Here is a 21,339-nt window from a genome sequence, read left to right as displayed (position 1 = left end):
CTGAGAAAAACTCTATTCTTGAAGCAAAATAAATAAAGAGTTATCTTTATCTAATCAAAAGTAATTAAGTACCTAAAATTAGTTAATTACCATACGATCAAATTAAATATCAATGAAACCCGTTAAACCTTAAAACCGAATGATAGAATAGCGCAAGCAAATTGATTAAGTGTTTTGCATCATCCTAATTAAGACAATTGTTTCCATTTTACTCTAGGAAGATCAGATGCAGATAAAAAAATGACAAAAATATGGCCTCATAAAAAGGGATAGTTAAGAATGAAAGTGAAATATATCAAACTTACACTGAGAACAAGAACAGGAAGGCAGAAACTATGTTTCCTGAGCAAGACAAAAGAAAGTACTTAAGATCAATGATGATATAGTAGATACAATTGAAGTAACTAATTAATTAGAGTACCTGAGAGAGACCTAAGATGCTGACAACAGTTCGAGCGATTTCTCCTGAAACTGCTGCAGTCATGGCTCGTGATAGTTAAATAATAAGAACAGAGATCGAAGTGATCAGCAATTCAGCAGAGGGTGGTTTACAAAACTCAGATTAAAAACACGCAAACCCCAATGGAAAATCAGGAACACAATTGCAAACCCTAATAAAATCACTGTATACTGAAAACAAAGAACCTAACAGAAAATTGAAAAATTATCTCTCTTCATAAAGACAGAGTTCAGAAAAAGAATCAAAATTATTCAAGGCTACTATTAATTGCATATTAGAAAACTAAATCCAATCTGATGCCTACAATTCCTAGGATATTCGGAGAGCATTTGAAGTGTTTTCATATGGATTTTATATAGATCTTATTATGTGTTTCACTTTCATTGTGTTTTTTTTCCACATGCTGTGTTCCAATTGCTGCTAGAACAAAAAAATTAGCCACGTTTTAACTAACAAAGCTAAAAGAAGTATGCATCTATGCACAACAAAGGTATGTTTCTTTAATCTCCAAAGAAAAATTAATCAATTAGGAAGTGACGTAAATAAAGAGTTATCTTTATCTAACCAAAGTAATTAAGTACCTAAAATTAACTAATTACCATATAATCAAATTAAATATCAATAAAACCCATTAAACCTTAAAACCCAATGATAGAACAGCACAAGCAATATTAATTAATTAAGTTGGTGTGACAGTTTTGCCTAGTTAATTTCACATGGGTTCGTCACCTCATTTCATAGAACCAAGTTGGTGTGAGAACAAACAAATAAAACTTCTTTTTTAAATTAAGCCTATGAAACTTGAAAGTTTACCTAAACTTGTGGAACCTAGAAAACTTAAATTTATAAAATAAAAAAATATATATTGCCATCAGGTTATATCACTATGGACATAATGACAAATTATTTTTTTATTATGTCTTTGAATGAATTTATAACAAAAATAAGTGATATTAATCAACATGGCAACAAAATGCTTGAGGAAAAAGCAAGATGTTGACGCAAGAATCTTGATAATCTTGTGTTTTAACCACAATGTATAAGACAACAAAAAAAAGTAGGATGTGATCTTTCAAATATAAAATGGTACCTGATCAGCAGAGAAAATGGCCCAAGCTAAGGGCTTGTTGAAGAGAACACTTCCCTTAACCAAACTCACAACACAATGGAGTCCGTGAATCAAAGAGTATCCTACAGCCAAACCATTAGCAACTACTAAGAATCTGCAAAGTTTTTTAATCCATCAAAAACTAATGAATTAGGACAACAAAACATGCAACACTTTTATTGCTAGAAATTAACATAGAACATAGATTAATAGATACTTACACCAAAGCCTTAACATAAGTGAATTTAGCTTCCTTCTCAAAGGAGAAAAACATCTTCACTTGTGAATAAGTTCCAATAAGAACATCTGCAACAACTCCAAGACCAAGAATCATAAACCTTAACACCAACTCAGCTATCTTGATCCTCTTATCCAACAATTTCAGGTTTCTGCTATGGTACGCTGGAGCTATTCCAAGACAATCGCCTACACCCAAATAACTCATTTTCTCTAGACACTTACAATGCAAAAGAAAACAATGGATATGAATACCAACCACTAAATTCTTCACCACTTAAATAGACACGGGTTTTAGTTCAACACCCAAGAAAATAGAAGGAAAAAAAGATTCAGACAAGGAAAAAAGAAATAAATAAAAGAGAGAAACAAAATATGTATTTAGAAAGTAAATAATCAAGATAAAAAACCATAAAATCAGAAAATTAAAAAAAACCAGATTGAAAAAATATTTAAATTCAAGACATACAAAAGGGAGCTGTAATACCCGGTCTAAGCGAAATTAATTAAATAATAAGTTAAATAGGAGCGAACATGGTTGGAAGATTTGGCAATTGGAATTTGATGATTTAAATATGATATTTGGATTCAATGAAATTTTTCGAGTCGGAAAACATAGTTTTCTGCGTAAAAGCGCGCAGTGGAATTTTGAACGGCAGTACCGGTTGAGATATGTCTGGTACTGCAGCTGAGAAAATTGATTATGAGTAAATAAGACTAAGAAGTGAGGAATTATGATTAGGGGAGGTAGAAATAATTGAAGTGCGATTTGGAGCGCTAATCTTAAAGGTTTTGGCGCAAAATTGGGCCAACGGACAAAAATAAGTGAACCGGACCTAAGTGGGCCCAAGACCCAACATATATATAGCTTTATTAAGCCATTTCAGCAGCATTCCTCCCTCCATTATTGTGTTCCACGCTGAATTGAGAAGAGAGAAGAGAAGAGAGAAACCCTAACACTCTTCGATCTTCAAATCACCATAACTTGAGCTACGGAGCTCCGATTGACAAGCCGTTTGCGGCCACGCGTCGCTCTTCACATCCTCTACAATTCTATCTAAGTTTTGTGGTGATTAATACACTGTCCTCTGCCCAGTTTTCATTTTCCTCTTCGAATTCGAATTTGGTTTGGGTTTTGAGGAAACCTTGTGATTTTGGTTGTTTAGGAGTGCTCTAGTATGAGCCATGGGTGATATTCATCACAAACTTCAGTGGGTTAAGGTAAGAAACCCTTCAACCCTTGTGAATTATCATTTTTATGAGCCCTAGGTTGATGTATGTATGTGATATTGGTTATGTTAGTATATTTGATGATTTTGGTGCACAATTGGGAGATTGGTGTTGCTTGAGGAGCTTTGCTGAGACTTGGGGCTAAGGTTGGTGGAGACTTCCAAAAAAGAGGCTCAATTGATTTGGCTACAAGAGGTACAGTTTAACTTTCATTTAAGTACCGTGTGGTGTGATGAGAATTCCTAGGCTAGATGCCCCTAGGATTAAGTTTGGATTGTGTAAATGGCTGGTGCTAATATGCATAGTTGGTATGTAATGTGAATTATTGATTGGGTTGAGAATTGTGTGGCATTGTATGCTTGGTGTATTAAGAATTTGATGTATTGGGTAATGAGTACTGATTTGTGGTTTATGCATTTAAATTGTGAATTTGGGCCGGAGGCCGTGAATCTTGGGCCGGAGGCCGGAAAGAGGTAAGGAAGGTAAGTTGATGTATGCATTATATGATGACACAAGTGATTGGATGAATTTCAGATAATGAATATATGAATGATTGGGTTGGTTATTGAATAATAAGGTTTGAGGAGTTGAAGTGTGGAATTTGGTAATTTTGGGTGAAATTGTATAGATGAGGTATGTTTGGTTTTGGTTGAGGTATGTTATGTGGTCATATATGTGATCATGATTATTGATGCCTTGATGGTATGATGATGCATCAGAGATATGTATGTTGTGATTTATGCTTGAGAAATGATTAAGGTTGATTTGTGGGTGAAACCATGTGATAGTGAGTGTGATATTGATTATGTATAATGATGATTGATTGGAAATAGTATTGTTGAAAATTGGTATGAGGAAGGATGTATGACATATTAATGTGTTTGTAATTTAGCCATTTATTTGAAATGGGTAAAAATGGTTATATGACGGTTTTGTGAATTGTGGTAATGTGTTAGTGTATGAGTTGAGGAGGCTTAATGTCGATTTTAATATACTTTGATTGATTTCAAAGAAAAGGGATGAAATTGGCATGTTTTGGTTGATTTTGAAAAGAGTTGGAAATGGCTTGTTTTGAAAATGGCACCTTGTGGTTTTTAGTGAAAACATGGTTTTTGGGCATACTTTGACGGGACATAACTTGGACTGCGAATTTCTGTTTTGTGCCAAACTTATTTAGAAGTGAAATTGGATCCAGGATATCCATACCATTCGAAGAACGATTGAAAAACAATTTAAAATGAGAAAGTTATGTCCGTTAGAAGATTGGGGGTTGAATCTGTGAATTCTGCAGCTTTTAACTTAGAAAATTTTTAGCAGAATGACCCTCCACGCGTAGGCGCACTTGGCACGTACGCGTCGTTCTTCAAGAAGGCACCATCCACGCGTGCGCGTGGTGTGCGCATGCGCGTTGATGCGCTGCACCCAATGCCCAGCCGTTTTCCCGAGAGTTGTGCCAGAGTTGTGCCAGTTTTGTGCCTGGGGCGCAAATGCACCCACGCGTACACGTGGCTGACGCGTACACGTCGTCTGGCTATATTTCAATCTGCGCGTCCGCGTGTATGACGCATACGCGTCAATGAGCTTTGTGGCGATCCACGTGTGCGCGTGGAGAACGCCTACGCGTGTCCCTGTTTTCATCCCAAAGTTGATTTGTGAGTTTTAAAAGCTAAATCTCATACTTCTAAGCCTCCGATCTCACCCCTTATGTATTAAATCATTATGATATGCCTTGCAAAGTGGAAGGAGCCAGGAGATGTGGTAACTTGCGAATGAAGCAAGGGGAAAATTTATGATCAATGATGATCAAAGATGATTATATGAGATATGGAGGATGACGGTGGAAGTACCGTGTTTGCCATGAGCTGAAGGGCTATATTTATTGATAAATGGCTGGTTCTTGATTGAACCATGAGCCGGATGGCTGAGTTATTGCCGGATACGGCGGAGCCATGTTGATAAATTGGCTAGTTCTGGATTGAACTATGAGCCGGGTGGCTGAGTTATTGCCGGGTTACGGCAAAGCCATTATGGATTATGGCTGAGTATAAATGCATATATGATAAATGAATGAATATGATAAATGAATAATGATGGAAAATGTTGAATGTAAGCATGCTTGTGTTTTCTCTCTGGTTGTAAGGGTGACAGGGCACCGATACCCTTTAATGGCGACAGGGCGCAGATACCCTCTAATGACGACAGGGCGGAGATACCCTCTAATGGTGACAGGGCACATATTCCCTCTAATGATATTAATACGCAACAGAGAGACTGTGCCCGGGTTAGCTACCGAACACGTCGGGTTGGCTTGATAACCGACAGATGATATCATCAGCCATAGTGCAAGCATTCATCATTTGCATATGTTTGAATTGTTTGGGTTTGCCTATTTGTTTTGGATTTCTACTTCATATATGCTACGTTACCTGATTATGTGCTACTTGTTCTACTTGTACCTTATTTATGTATTACTTGCATGTATTGCTTGTGTTTGTACAACTGAGAGGCCCCTCATGCTGGTGTCGGTGGATATTGAGGGCTGTTCTTGAATGAGATAATTTGAGCTCCCTAGGTAGACGCAGTGATGTGGTTTCACTAGCTCCAGGCGAGGGTATGATGTATTGATATAAAATTGCTGAGGTAGAACAACTGGAGATAGTTTTGCTTATGATTCTGAGTCTAATTCGTGGAAGAGTCAGTTAGTTGGGAAACATGTGTAACATGAACTAGATTTAGTATCCCTTTACGACAGTTGCCTATTCATGGATTAGTGAGAATCTAGGCTAGATATTTGGTGAAGAAGTTTATGATTGCTTAGTGAGTTTTTATTGCAGTGCATTGTATTTTTTTGGCACTTTTACCGTACTGGGAACCCATGGGCTCGGGGTTCTCATTCCGTATATATCTCTTATTTTTCAGATACAGGTCCAGGTGCTCAGCAGTGAGTTGTGGGTCGTCTGAGAGACGGTGAAGATCTTTATTTTCTCTACTTTGTGTTTTGCTTAGAATCTCTCCACCTTTGTTTCGAAAAGATAATATTATGTATTGTACTCTTTTAAACTTGCCTACAGAGGCTCTCATGTTTCCTTTGGGAGAGATTAGGATATACTGTTGTCAACTACTTTCATACTGTACCCTAGCCGGCCTAAACTTCACGGGTCACAACTAGTGGCTATTTACTTATGCTATAAATATCTATCTGTTATCTATCTCTTAATCTCCTTTATGCCTTGTCCGTATATCGCGTTCAGCTTCACGTTTTATCTTTTTGTTGTTGAGATGTGAGTGATATGTCTTCGCGATTTTATTCCTACTCTTTTCAGGCTTCTCAATTAATACTCCTTTTGAAATTACCTATATCCATATAAAAAAAATCCACCTGAGAGTCGTACCACCGTAGTATAATTGACTTATGACTCGAGCATAAGGATTTGTATATTAGGGTGTTACAGGAGCAATAATGCCTAGCAGCATACCATAGCTTATAATGCTAATAGTGAATGATCACGTCATTGCTTATTAAAAACAAAACAATAGCTGCATACAGTTACTTACAGATGATGTGCCATTAGGATTTTTGACAGTCCTCCATCGCACGATATTGCTCTCTAAGCGTATGCGTTTCTTAGCTCCAGACTCATCAGTTACGAAGGTATCCTCTTCCACGTATGTTTTAGGATCAAATGGTTTTGGGTTAACACCCATTATATTAGAAACTTTAATCATGTTCATCTGTCCCATACATAAAGAGAAAGGAGTTTAACATTGAAATTCAACATCTTTTTACAAAAATTCAATGCACCTATGGAAACCATTTCATTATTTACATAAGATCCTCTAAAATGACATAGCTTCATAAATTGCATCCATCATCCCAACGTTATCAGATATAGGATAGTTTGATGTTAAAAAGCCCCTCATATAAGCTGCCTTTTGCCCAAATATGTCATCAGAAAGTGATTATGAAGGAACATGAGGTGACACTAAGGGAAATGCAAGAACCAGAAAAAGAAGAAAGCCTATGCCTAGATCCAGGAATGATAAACTCATGCAATGAGCACACCTTTTAGTTTAGATATCATTATTTTAGTAGGCTTCAAATATATTTAGATTTCCAATGAAAAAATATATCATATTTTTAATGAAAACACACACAAGCAAATGTTTTATCTAGTTAAATACACAAGAATAAATTTGACATCAATAATTCTAAAACTAAAAGCTAAATCTAAATAACTCAATCAATTGTATCACAAATTACAAAAAATAAATAACTAAATCTAAATAACATGCAAGTTCAATTCAAGTGGTGTATAATAATACAAATAAGGATAAGCTTCTCACTAATTTTAACTCAAAAAAGAGGAAAACAGAATATGTAAGTGATATAAAAGGAGTAGATGGGAAGGCAAAGACGAGATCGTTGATGGTTAGATTCAATAGAGAGAAAGTGCATTGGATTGAATTTTATAGAAATTTCCACCTTTTACAATAGAAGCTTTTTAAACTTAAATGTCTAAAAATATATCATTTTAAGAGTTAAACAAAAGAGTTAAGAGTTCCAGTGCGAAGCAAATAGTGAAAAAAAAGCAGAACAACAACACTAATTATTTATTTAGTTAAAGACCCCAAAAGAAATAGGGAATCAATAATTCAAAGATGAAAAGCTAATTTAGCATCATAAATAAAAATAAAATAAATAACACCACCATACCAAAAATTCAATCAAAGCAAACTCTCACAAGATTTTGTTTATCAAATAATAAAATAAAATTCAGAGATATGTAAAAGTAAAAAATTAGAAATTTGCTCCCACCGAAACAGAATCAAATTTTGGAAAAAAAAAATAAAAACTTGAAAAATAATACTCCTAAGCGTATGCGTTTCTTAGCTCCAGACTCATCAGTTACAAAGGTATCCTCTTCCACGTATGTTTTAGGATCAAATGGTTTTGGGTCAACACCCATAATATTAGAAACTTTAATCATGTTCATCTGTCCCACAGATAAAGAGAAAGGAGTTTAACATTGAAATTTAACATCTTTTTACAAAAATTCAATGCACTATGAAAACCATTTCATTATTTACATAAGATCCTCTAAAATGACATAGCTTCATAAATTGCATCCATCATCCCAACGTTATCAGATATGAGATAGTTTGATGTTAAAAAGGCCCTCATATAAGCTGGCTTTTCCCCAAATATGTCTTCAGAAAGTGATCATGAAGGAACTCTTTTAATAATACAACTACTTCTATCATTTTAAACTGCACAATTTTTACTTTGGCACCTTAAATATTGCACCAAAAATCATAAAGGCATCATATGCCAAAAGAAGAATAAGAACTCTTATCCAGGCACCCAAAGTCAAAGTTATATTCAAATTAATATATAAACCACAGGCTTCCACATAAATTACGCCAGACCTTTTCTGGAAGAGCTGGAGGTGGTTGTAGCGGAACCTCTAACTCCAATGGTGGCCGAAGTGGTTTCTCTTTAGTTTTCATCTCATAATTTTCCTCTTCTGACCCATACCTATGATCTTCATCTGCAAGTATATCCTCTGGCCTCATGCCTTTTTCATAGCCCTCTTCTTCAACAGGAGATCTCTAAGGCAGGAGATTACTTTGATTATTCATTTGCAAAATTTTAAGCAACTCAAAAACAAACTAAATATATCAGTTATTGGTAGCAGGCACTCACATTTGAGTCATGTTCAATGTCATAATGAACTGCATATCCATCCTCCTCTTCATCATTGTCAAAATCCCCAAATACATCACGAATTTCAGGAGCAGAATTAGGAATCTGATCTTTGTCCTCTCGGGGAGATCCACTATCAATATAGAAATTAAAATTTTAAAACTGTCATAGAATCTCACAGCATCCCAAAAAGCCTTATTATCCCTATGTTTTAAACAAATTTTTTGTTCTATTTATCCAGTAACTAAAAGCAATTTCCTAAATCCACACCATGGCTGCAATGTAAGGTAACAGAAGACATTCACGTACAAAACCTATACCACAAACCATAAACAAAAGTAGAACAAATCACCGGTTTAATCAAATGTGAGATGACAGGAAAAACCCAGGCAGCAAACACAAACCCTAGAATTTTGCGGGTTGGGTTTGGGCTTTGTTGTGTGCCTGAGAGTGAGAATGGAAAAGGGGGAATGGAATGGAGAATAAGAGATGAAAGAGACGTGAACCAACTCAAAAAACCTTTAAGAGGAAGTCGGCCACGGAGAGAAAGAACACATCGGCCAGAGGTCACACTCACCGCATCAGAGGAAGAACTCCATTCCCGTCGAGTCCTCCTGCACCCCGTTATACTCCACCTCACCTCTTTGACTCCTCATCGCCCTCTTGGTGTGATCATTCTGACGCTGTTGCATTTGGGAGGGATAGTCACTGCCTCAGAAGGAGAAGTCTCGAGCCGTCCTTCGCCCCCATTATAGTCCATCTTGCCTGTTGTGTCTCTGTGGGTTGAGAATTTCGGAGAAGTCTACTGCCTCCATCACGTCCTCCTCCTCTGTGCTTTCAGACAACGAATTCCAGTTGCTAGGGTTAGTGTTTTAAGTGAGGCTCGTAGGGATTGGTGATGGTTTTGAAGCAAACAGTTCTGTTGGCTTTTACTGGGAAGAAGGAGATCCATAAAGAGAGTGAGACACTGACATGATGAAGGAAGGAGGAGAGAGAGAGAGTGAGAAACTTAAAAGGCTATTAATTTTTAGTAATTTTAATTATTATTTGACCAGTATAAATATTTAATTTTCTTAAACAAATAAATTTTTATTAATTTATGCGTGTAAATTCTGAAAAAATGTGAGTGCAAATTCTATTGATTTGTATATAAAATATGATAAAAATAGGTGTAAATTATATCTTTTTTTGACAAATACCTATAAATATAAATGTAAACAATTAGTTGTCCAAAATAATAATATTTATTAATTATATATATATATAATAAAAAAATATATTTAAAACTAATTAATATAATAAAAGATGACAAAAAAATGAAAATCCAATCATAACACCAAATTAAAATAAAAAGTTAGTGAAATTACAAATTAAAGTACAAACCAATTTAAAATTCACACAAACATTCAAATTTATATCAACAATAAACCGTATTATCCATAATCACAATCACCGTATAAATGCCCAACAATATTAACACAAATCAATGTTTAACTTTCAAACTAACAATATTGAATAAAATTAAATTAAGTACTGTTCATACCCTGACCGGGCTCCTCCAACTCGGTAGACCCATGAAAAGGTCCGACCTCGCCCTAAGGCCCACGCCTAAAGGTCGGACCTCGGACAAATCAAGCAAAGGAAGGCCCATCAAAAGGAACGCAGCCCAAAACCTAAAGGCCGAAAGGGCCTAGAAAAGGCGGTTCCACAAAGATAAAGATAAAACTCCCAAAGATAAGATAAGATAAGAATATCTTATCCAGGGAAGATCACGGCCAACTACTATAAATACACTGGAGCACCCAGGTATTTTACTCATTCCACATCTACACATATCTGCTTGGACCCATGCTAACTTAAGCATCGGAGTGTCATTGCAGGTACAACCACCAACCACTCAGCATATCGAGCTCGGGTTCCTGAACCCCCACCTCGGGCCTCTCCAGACGACCGAGCTACATGTTTCAGGTAACCCCCGGAACATTGGCGCCGTTGTCGGGGACCTGGAAGTCATCCCTCTACCATGGCGGACGATCCTCCCAACAATGACCACGCAATATCTGAACAAGAGGACGAAATCGATACCGGAGAACGACCGGACAGCCCTCTATCACCACGCACTCCAGGAGGAAACCCTCAGGATCGCCCAAAGACATCATTCCCAAACAAAGATCCACAAAATCCCGAAAAAGAAAAGAGCTCGGAAATCCTAGAAGCAGTCCAGGCACAACAAAACCGACTGAAACGACTCGAAGAGGACATAAAGAAACAGAAAGAAACTGAACAAGATCTGAGGAGGGAGACTCGAAAGCGCAGAGAATTAGAAGAAAAACTGCGGAAAATAGAGGCCAACCTGAAAGGCCGGACAGAACGCGGCACCACCCCCGAAGGCAATCATGATCCCTTCACACAAGAGATCATGAAGGAGAAGGTACCACGAAACTTCAAACCACCCGATATGGATCTCTACGACGGTACCACCGATCCAAGTCACCACCTCAGCAATTTCAGAAGCAGAATGTACCTAGTCGACGCCTCCGACGCGATTCGGTGCAAAGCCTTCCCCACCACCCTCACCAAGTCAGCCATGAAGTGGTTCGACAACCTGCCACCAAGATCAATCACCAGCTTCGAAGACCTGACCAAAAAATTCCTAACAAGGTTCTCTATTCAAAAGGACAAGACAAAACATGCCCCCAGTCTACTCGGGATCAAACAAGGTAACCAAGAAACCCTCCGAGAATACATGGAGCGATTCAACAAAGCCTGCCTGGACATACAACACTTACCCACCGAAGCAGCCATCATGGGGCTAGCAAACGGCCTAAAAGAGGGACCGTTTAGCCAATCCCTATCCAAACGATACCCGACCTCCCTATACGAGGTGCAGGAGCGGGCAGAAAAATATATCAACATGGAGGAAACCTCCCAGCTAAGAGACTCTTCTAGGAAGGAATCAACCTACCCACTCCGAGAGCGAGATCGGGAACAGAAGAAGAAAGAAGAACCCAACTCGGACAAGCCACGGAAGTACCACAACTACACCCCCCTCCGAGTCTCCCTGGTAGACGTCTACAGAGAAGTATGCCACACCGAAAAGATCCCCCCGCCCCGACCTCTAAAACACAAGAGAGCGGGGAGAGATCGGTCCGAGTACTGTGAATATCACAAACTCTACGGTCATTCTACTAACAACTGCTACGACCTAAAAAATGTTATAGAAAAGATGGCCAGAGAAGGAAAACTCGACAGATACATAACAGAGAAAGGAGAAGAGACCAGGAAGAGAAGGCGGGGAGATAACGAAGGTCGGGTTGAACAAACCCCGCGAACCCCTGAAAGACACGTTCACATGATAAATGGAGGTTTCGCAGGCGGAGGAACATCCAGATCCTTGCGAAAAAGACACCTCAAAGAAGTCTATCATGTCCGAGAAGACAGCCCCCTGCCCGAGTTACCTACTATCTCATTTACCCGAGAAGATGCTCAAGGGATAATTCCCGAGCACGACGATCCAATGGTAGTCACCATTATCCTAGCAAACGCCAACTTACATCGAACCCTGATTGACCAGGGAAGCTCAGCAGATATTCTGTTCAAAACGGCATTCGACAAGCTCGGACTTGAAGAAAAAGAACTAAAGGCCTATCCCACCGACCTATTTGGGCTAGGGGATACCCCGATCCATCCCTTAGGATACATCCCGCTACACACTACCTTTGGAAGAGGCGAGCAATCTAAAACGCTAAGCATCGACTACATTGTAGTCGACATCACTTCGGCATATAATGCCCTCATTGGGCGACCAACCCTAAACAGACTGGCAGCCATAGTCTCGACCCCACACCTCTGTATGAAGCTCCCTACCGCAAAAGGAATCGCTACCCTAAAAGGCGACCAAAAATTAGCGCGACGATGCTACAACGAGAGCCTGAGCCTAAAAGGGAAGGAGGTCAACACGATAGAACTAGGACGAGTGCAGTCCCGAGAAGATCTCCGAGCACAACCAGAGGGAGAGACCGAAAAAGTCCAGATTGGGAACACACCTGAAAAAATAACAAACATAGGAGCGAACCTCAAAACGGGCCTAAAAGAGGAACTCATAACCCTCTTAAAGGAGAATTCCGACCTCTTCGCCTGGAAAGCCTCTGACATGCCAGGCATAAGCCCCGACCTGATGAGCCATAAGCTATCAGTTTACCCGGGATCCCGACCTGTCCAACAAAGACGCCGGAAGCTCGGACCCGAGCGCATGCAAGCGATAGAAGAACAAGTACAAGCACTACTAGATGCAGGGTTTATTAGGGAAGTAAAATACCCCCTATGGCTTGCAAACGTGGTCCTGGTAAAAAAGTCCAACGGAAAATAGAGGATGTGCGTCGATTACACAGACCTCAACAAAGCCTGCCCCAAAGACCCATATCCACTACCAAACATCGACGCCTTAGTAGACGCAGCCTCAGGCTACAGATATCTCTCCTTCATGGACGCATACTCGGGATACAATCAAATCCCGATGTACGGACCCGACCAAGAAAAGACCTCGTTCATAACCCCAAGGGCAAACTACTGCTACGTAGTAATGCCCTTCGGGCTGAAGAACGCAGGGGCAACCTACCAGAGGCTAATGAACAAAGTGTTCTCAGAGCACATCGGACTACAGCTAGAGGTGTACGTCGACGACATGCTGGTAAAAACACAAGAAGACAGAAACTTGCTGACCAACCTCACCAGCATCTTCGGCACCCTCAGAAAACACAACATGAGACTTAACCCGACAAAGTGCACCTTCGCCGCAGAAGCCGGAAAGTTCTTAGGCTTCATGCTGACTCAAAGGGGAATCGAAGCAAACCCGGACAAATGCCAAGCGATACTCAATATGAAGAGTCCGACGTGTGTCAAAGAAGTACAACAACTGAATGGAAGGCTAGCCGCCCTATCAAGATTCTTGGCAGGATCAGCAATAAAATCACTACCCCTCTACTCACTCCTGAAGAAAGGGAAACCCTTCTCATGGACCCCGGAGTGCGAAAAAGCCTTTCAAGAATTCAAGGAATTCCTCGGACAGCCACCAATCCTAACCCGACCTCTAAAAGGAGAAGAACTCGTACTATACCTCTCGGTTGGAAATCAAGCAGTCGCTTCAGCGTTAATACAAGAAAATGACCAAGGACAACGCCCCATATACTTCGTAAGCAAAGCACTACAAGGGGCCGAATTAAACTATCAGAAGATAGAAAAATTTGCCTACGCCCTAGTGTTCACAGCTCGGAGGCTCCGTCCCTACTTTCAGGCCCACACCATCAAAATCCGGACAAACCAACCCATGAGACACATCCTGCAAAAAACAGACCTGGCAGGACGGATACTACAATGGGCGGTGGAACTGTCCGAGTTCGACCTCCACTATGAAGCCCGGACTGCCATAAAATCTCAGTATCTAGCCGACTTCATCGCAGAATACACTGAAACCCCTGGAACCCCGCTCTCATGGAACCTGTATGTCGACGGGTCCTCAAACAAAACAGGAAGCGGAGCCGGGGTTATACTCGAAAGCGACCAAGGAACGCGGATAGAACTATCCCTAAAATTCGAGTTCCAGGCTTCAAACAACCAAGCCGAATACGAGGCCCTACTAGCAGGTCTAAAGCTAGCCGAAGAGGTCGGAGCCCAGAAAATCACGATCTTCAGTGACTCCCAGGTCGTCACGTCACAAGTAAATGGAAGCTACCAGGCCAAAGACCCAACTATGAAGAAATACCTAGACCAAACATAGGCACAATTACGCCACTTTTCAGAAGTACAGATCCAGCACATACCTCGGGAACAAAACGCCCGGGCAGACGCCCTCTCAAAGCTCGCCAGCACCAAACCCGGAGGCAACAACAGAAGTCTCCTCCAGGAAACCTTACAATCTCCCTCCGTGCTAAGAGGGGAAGAAACGCTAAATATATCCAGCCAACAGCAAGGATGGATGACCCCCATACTCAACTACCTGAAGTCGGGAACTCTTCCCGCCGAAAGAAAGGAAGCTAAAAGACTCACGAAAGACGCCCAGAATTATACGCTAATTCACGACGTATTATACAGAAGAGGATTCTCAAATCCCCTCCTTAGGTGCGTCCCGACCTCAGAAACAAAGAACGTCCTCGAAGAAGTCCACGGAGGCATGTGTGGGAACCATCTCGGAGCTCGGGCATTATCCAAAAAAGTAGTCCGAGCCGGGTTCTACTGGCCGACCTTGCAAAGAGACGCGACGGAATTTGTGAAAATATGCCCCCCCTGCCAGAAACACGCCAATTTTCACAAGGCACCACCCGAAGACCTTATCAGCATCACCGCACCATGGCCCTTCGCAAAATGGGGACTTGACCTACTCGGCCCGTTCCCCCAAGGACCGGGGCAAGTCAAATACCTCATAGTAGGGGTCGACTACTTCACAAAGTGGATCGAAGCTGAAACCTTAGCCACCATTACGGCTCAGAAAAGTCGCAAATTCCTATACAAAAACATTGTCACAAGGTTCGGAGTCCCCTACTCCATCACAACAGACAATGGAACACAGTTCACAGACACAAGTTTTCAGAACTTGGTGGCCGAACTAAAAATCAAACAGCAATTCACCTCAGTCGAACATCCACAAGCCAATGGACAAGCAGAGGCTGCAAATAAAGTTATCTTGGCCGGGTTGAAACGGAGACTCCAAGAAGCCAAAGGGGCATGGGCCGAAGAGTTTCCCCAGGTGCTATGGGCATATCGGACAACTCCACACTCTACAACGGGAGAATCACCATTCCGACTAGCCTACGGGATGGAGGCAATGATTCCTATCGAAATAGAGGAAGGGTCACCTAGAACCATCTTCTACAATGAAAAAGGTAACCTGCAGGCACAAAGGGAAGAACTCGACCTCCTCCCCGAGGTCCGAGAAAGAGCCCGAATCCAAGAAGAAGCCTTAAAACGGCGAACGGCACTCAGATACAATCAGAAAGTAATAAAGCGAAGCTTCTCCATTCACGACCTGATTCTAATCCGAAATGACATCGGAACACAAAAGTCGGGAGAAGGAAAGCTAGCTGCAAATTGGAAAGGACCCTACAAAGTAACAGAAGTCTTAGGGACAGGCTACTACAAAGTATCCGACCTAGAAGGCAATGAGCTGCCCAGGGCCTGGCACGCCTGCAATCTAAGACGGTACTACAGCTAGAAAAATTTAACCCGAGGTGTACTCTTTTTCCCTACAAGGGTTTTTTAATGAGACACCCGGTTAACTAAAGACACCCGACCTAGTCAAGGGTAAACACTCTGTAGATATTCCTTATTTTTTAATACTAATCAAATTTTTCTATTTTCTTTTCTCCTTCCTCATAAATGAAACAAGTCCTAGAAAGTACCCCGCCAAGGCGCATTAATTTATGCTCGGCAAAACGCAAAAAATCATTTGCCAAGAGACCACACAAGGTCGGCAAAGATAAAGCGACGAGGTTCAAATTAATGTGAGAAGTTATAAAGCAACTCTGAAAAGGCTCAAAAAGCCAAATAAAAAGAGATTACAAAAATAACTTAAAAGGCCGACCAAACAAGGTCGGACCCAACAAAGGGAGGTACTCGAGCGCCCGAGGTCCGAGAAAAAGCCCGGATCCAAGAAAGAAGCCTTAAAAACAGGCAAAAAGCCAAAATTTCGAAAACGCTTACTAAAAAGTTGTTATCCAAAAACAACTAAAAAAGTACAAGCGAAGAAACGAAATCGAAGGAAAGGATAAAACGAAGTTTCGAAAACGCTTACTAAAAAGTTGTTATTCAAAAACAACTAAAAAAGTACAAGCGAAGAAACGAAATCGAAGGAAAGGATAAAACGAAGTTTCGAAAACGCTTACTAAAAAGTTGTTATTCAAAAACAACTAAAAAAGTACAAGCGAAGAAACGAAATCGAAGGAAAGGATAAAACGAAGTTTCGAAAACGCTTACTAAAAAGTTGTTATTCAAAAACAACTAAAAAAGTACAAGCGAAGAAACGAAATCGAAGGAAAGGATGAAAACGAAGTTTCAAAGCGCTAGCTAAAAAGTTGTTATCCAAAAAACAACTAAAAAGCATAAAAGCGGAACAAAAAGTCAAAGCAAAACACCGCATAATAAGCTAAAAAGTTACTACAAGTAGCTAATAGCAAAAAAGCGTCCAAAGCGTTCACAGAAACCATCCAAAAACAAAAGAGCCCACAGGCCGGGCAAAGAACCAAAAATAAAAGATTACAGAGGATCAAGGTCCTTTCCGGATTCCACATCGGTAGAAGGCTGCGGAGGAAGAACCATAGAAATCGGGACAGCCTTGACAGCACCATCATCTCGGTTTGAAACCTCCACACCAGATCCATCCCCGGCCAAAGGTGAAGTCGGGTTCGCAACCGGAACATTAAGGTCGGACACCGGAACCTCATCCTCGTTGGGAGCAGGAACAATCTTTCCCTCCACAACAACGTTATCCGTACTAAACAAACTCAGATCCAGGTCAGGAGCAAGAACCCGGACCTGATCCTTCAAATTTCCAAACATAGCATCCATACCCTTGGCCACATGACCCTCTAGCTCGTAAAAATCATCCCGAGCAGATTGCAACTTCTCCTTTGTCTCCACAAGCTCGGCGTATACCCGAGTATAATTCTCCGTCGCCGCCTTCGCCATCTCCTCAGATGCTTTCGCTGCCGCCACAGCCGCAGTAGCTTTAGCTTTCTCTTTCTCTAGAGAGGCCTCCAGCTCAGTAATCCTAGCAGCCTTCAGCTCACTAAACCTCTCAAACTCAGACTGAGCCTTCTCAAGTCGGGAGCTGGTCGCACCAAGGGGGGATTTCTTGAACTCCCGGGCAATAGCAGCATGAAGACTGGCCATCCAAACACAACTCCGCGCCATATACTGAAAATGGTGCTCCATAGACACGTCATCAGTAGAAATAAAAGTCTGAGGGAGAATATGCTGTTCAATCCAACCAAGAGCATCGAAATCCTTATCGTTAAAACCCGCAAGCTCTTGAGAGGTCTTCTGCTTCTTGGGAGGAGGACCCGAGAACGGGGGAGGAGAAGAGGTAGCAGGCCCGGAGGTCGGAGGGTCTTGATTTATAGCTCGGAACTGGGGAGTCGGAATAGTCTTCGACCGAGTCTGAACACCCACGGTAGTCTTCTGCGGAGAAGATCGGGCAGAAGCATCCCCAGCCTCGATATTTTGAGCAGCCACAGACTTCTTCGTCCGACGAAGGAACTTCATGGAATCCGCCTGAGAAGACATCTCTGCAGAAATAAAAAGAAAAGGATTACCACAACAGAAATTCCACCAAAAACAAGCAAAACCAAAATACTGAAAAAGAAGAATCTCAGAGAGGTCGGGAAACTACCTAACTCGGAACGGAGAAGGCTTGGATCCCCCAACATTTTCTTCGTATCCAAGTGAGGTGCCCGACCCCATAAACTGCTCACCACACCCACAAAAGCCTGCTCGACCTCATCTAGACTCTCAAAAGTATACTTAGCAGACACTACGTTCTCCTGCCAACAAAGAGGAAAAGAAGGCTCCCCACTCTCATCCAGAAAGAAAGGTCGGCCATCTCCAGTAGCCCGGACCTTGAAATAAAAGTTCTTGAAATCATGAAAGGACTCATCATAAAGGGTACAAAACTTCCTTCCCTGGTTAGCCCTAAAAGAGACCCAAGACACCTTCCCTCCACCCGACCCCGGCTTCGTCAACACAAACAAGTAGGAAAAAAGAGAAATAGAGGGAACGACGCCCAAAAACTGACACAAAAGTTGAAACAGCTTTAAAAACGCCCAAGAATTTGGATGGAGTTGCGTAGGGGCAAGGTTACATGACCACAACACCTCGGACTCCAGGTCGGTAAAAGGAAGTCGGACACTCAGCTTAGAGAAAAAACAATCATAAGCATAAAAGAAGAGCTTCTCGGAACTATCTAAAGGCGGAAAGCAAACTCTCTCCTCGGAATCCGGGGCTACTAGTTCATAATCCCTCTCAGACTCTCTATTCTCACATATGCTACAGTGCCTACGGAACCTAGCCAAATATTCAGAATCTACCACAGAAGGGACTTTTAGAGGAAGAGGGTCTACCCAACCAAGACCACTTGGAATCTTGGTCGACATCGCCTGAAGAACTTTTCGAGACATAAAACTCTTACCTACAAAGAAGAAATACAACAGCAAAGCAAAAATCACATAAAGCAGACAGCAAAAAACCCGTTCAGCCAAAGCAAGAAACAAAAACCCAACAAAGAAAATGCGGCAACCCGGAACAAAGTACCAGAAAAACAAAAAGAGCCCCCCCCATATGCAAACAAAGCAATGGCGGCGCCTCTTTTCGGGGCAACCCAGGCATAAAGAAAAAAGAAACAAACAAGAGCCACACAAAGAACAGAAGCATATGATCACAAGAAAATAGAAACAGGAGAACAAACCTGGAAAGAAATAAAACGAAGGCGAAGAGCTCCGAAATAAGGAGAACGAAGCGGCGGCGCAGAGGAAACCCCGGAAAGACACACGGAAAGATTCGGGGAAGAAAAAACAAAGAAAGAGAAGCGGTGCTCAAAAAAGGAGATGGCGAAACTTAGAAAAACAGGAAAGGAACAGAATAAACGAAGAAAAAGGAAGGGAGCAAATAAATAATGCCTTCACAGAGCCCGAACGGAAATCAAGGAGAAACGGTAAAATGCAATAAATGCAGAAACGGCCATTTTTGAATTTTGAAAAACTACTATGCCCGAGCTCGACCTACCCAAAAAGGACGAACTCGGGCAGGGGCACTGTTCATACCCTGACCGGGCTCCTCCAACTCGGTAGACCCATGAAAAGGTCCGACCTCGCCCTAAGGCCCACGCCTAAAGGTCGGACCTCGGACAAATCAAGCAAAGGAAGGCCCATCAAAAGGAACGCAGCCCAAAACCTAAAGGCCGAAAGGGCCTAGAAAAGGCGGTTCCACAAAGATAAAGATAAAACTCCCAAAGATAAGATAAGATAAGAATATCTTATCCAGGGAAGATCACGGCCAACTACTATAAATACACTGGAGCACCCAGGTATTTTACTCATTCCACATCTACACATATCTGCTTGGACCCATGCTAACTTAAGCATCGGAGTGTCATTGCAGGTACAACCACCAACCACTCAGCATATCAAGCTCGGGTTCCTGAACCCCCACCTCGGGCCTCTCCAGACGACCGAGCTACACGTTTCAGGTAACCCCCGGAACAAGTACTATATAGGAGCTAAATTGGTTACCAATATATCATCAATAAATTCATTCATCCAATTTTAACTACAAATCACGGTCTCAACATGTTTTGACAATAAACAGCTTCTATATTTATTTATGATATATGCTCCAATACTAAAGTCTAAAGGTAGACTCAAAAGCCACTATATTAATGGAATCACTACAAAAAAATTTGGTTAAAACCGCGGTTTTTTTGGGTATTTACGACAATTTGAATCGTCATTATTTCCAAGAACGACGATTTTAGAAAATGACGTAATTCTAGGTGCCATTCAGGTTATTACACCAGTTTTTGGATATGTTAAAACGGTGGTTCAAACTGCCGTTATTTTCAAATAAAACGAATGTTTTTGGTTAGTTAAAACGGCATTTTTGAACCACCGTTTTTACCATAACAGTAAAAATTTTATTGGTTAAAATGGCATTTGAAACTGCCGTTTTTATCGGGTTAAAATAACGTTTCATGTTGTTTAAAATGACAGTTATAAATTGCCCTTTTTACCGGATAAAAGTGATATTCTTTTATCTTTTAAAAATCATTTTTTTACTGTTGTTTTTATCGCGCTAAACCAATAATTTTTTATTAAAATTCCACAATAACAAAATCATAATCCATAGACAAAATATTATATAACTCAAAATACTAAACATAATATATGATTTTTTAGTATTACAAATAAAAAGTAATAACTCCTATACAAAGTATGAAACTAAGAAATATTGTTAGTTCTATTACATTGGGAGTTTTCCTAGAGATACTCAAAAAGTTTGCTACAGGCCCTTCCAACATTCTCAGAACTGCAGGTAGTATTTTGATATCATATTATCGTATGGTTAGGAATTTCGCACAAATAATTTCGTTGATAGTATAGTTCCCAACCAACAAACAACACTCAAATCAAATTTTAAAAGATTGGTTGTCACAAGTACAAACCGCAATGAAAATTAACCGAAGTATTCAAACCTCGATTCATTTCACAAGGAATTGCAATGATGTGATCAATTATTGGCTATGAAGGAAACAAAGGGGGTTTGATTTGTAATTGACAAGAAAAGTAAATAACAAAAGGTAAATGATAATAACTAATAAAATAAAGGAGAAGAACTCTTGGCTAGGACTTGGAAATTGGGATCACCATCCTTGTCTACAAACTAAATATCGACAATTATGAGGGACCAACCCATTAAGTCTACTCCTATGCTTAAAGTAAGTATAATGTATACTTCAACGCATTAAGTACGTCAAATAGGCTTGATTAACATCAATCCATAAGTCCTAACCTAGCTACTAATTGACTTAGTAGTAGGCTAGTGTCAATGGTTATCCAC

General features: G+C 40.6%; 1 protein-coding gene across 1 annotated transcript; it reads right to left on the bottom strand.

Moving 5' to 3' along the window:
- Positions 1-1,532: 1,532 nt before the first annotated feature.
- Positions 1,533-2,013, bottom strand: LOC130949583 (CASP-like protein 2B1). The gene is made up of 2 exons (XM_057878261.1): positions 1,790-2,013; positions 1,533-1,683 (listed from the first exon to the last, which is right to left on the bottom strand). Exons 1-2 carry the CDS (start codon positions 2,011-2,013, stop codon positions 1,533-1,535), a joined length of 375 nt encoding a protein of 124 aa, XP_057734244.1.
- Positions 2,014-21,339: the final 19,326 nt, after the last annotated feature.

This window comes from Arachis stenosperma, chromosome 9 (genome assembly GCF_014773155.1).
Source record: "Arachis stenosperma cultivar V10309 chromosome 9, arast.V10309.gnm1.PFL2, whole genome shotgun sequence".
NCBI lineage: Eukaryota > Viridiplantae > Streptophyta > Magnoliopsida > Fabales > Fabaceae > Arachis > Arachis stenosperma.
This window is presented reverse-complemented; position numbering and strand designations above follow the sequence as displayed.

Excerpts from the sequence above, each read along its gene's own strand:
- LOC130949583 (XM_057878261.1), bottom strand. The coding sequence starts at position 2,013 with ATGAGTTATTTGGGTGTAGGCGATTGTCTTGGAATAGCTCCAGCGTAC. Across the intron at positions 1,684-1,789 it reads ACTTATGTTAAGGCTTTGGT|ATTCTTAGTAGTTGCTAATG; the intron begins GTAAGTATCTAT and ends AAAACTTTGCAG.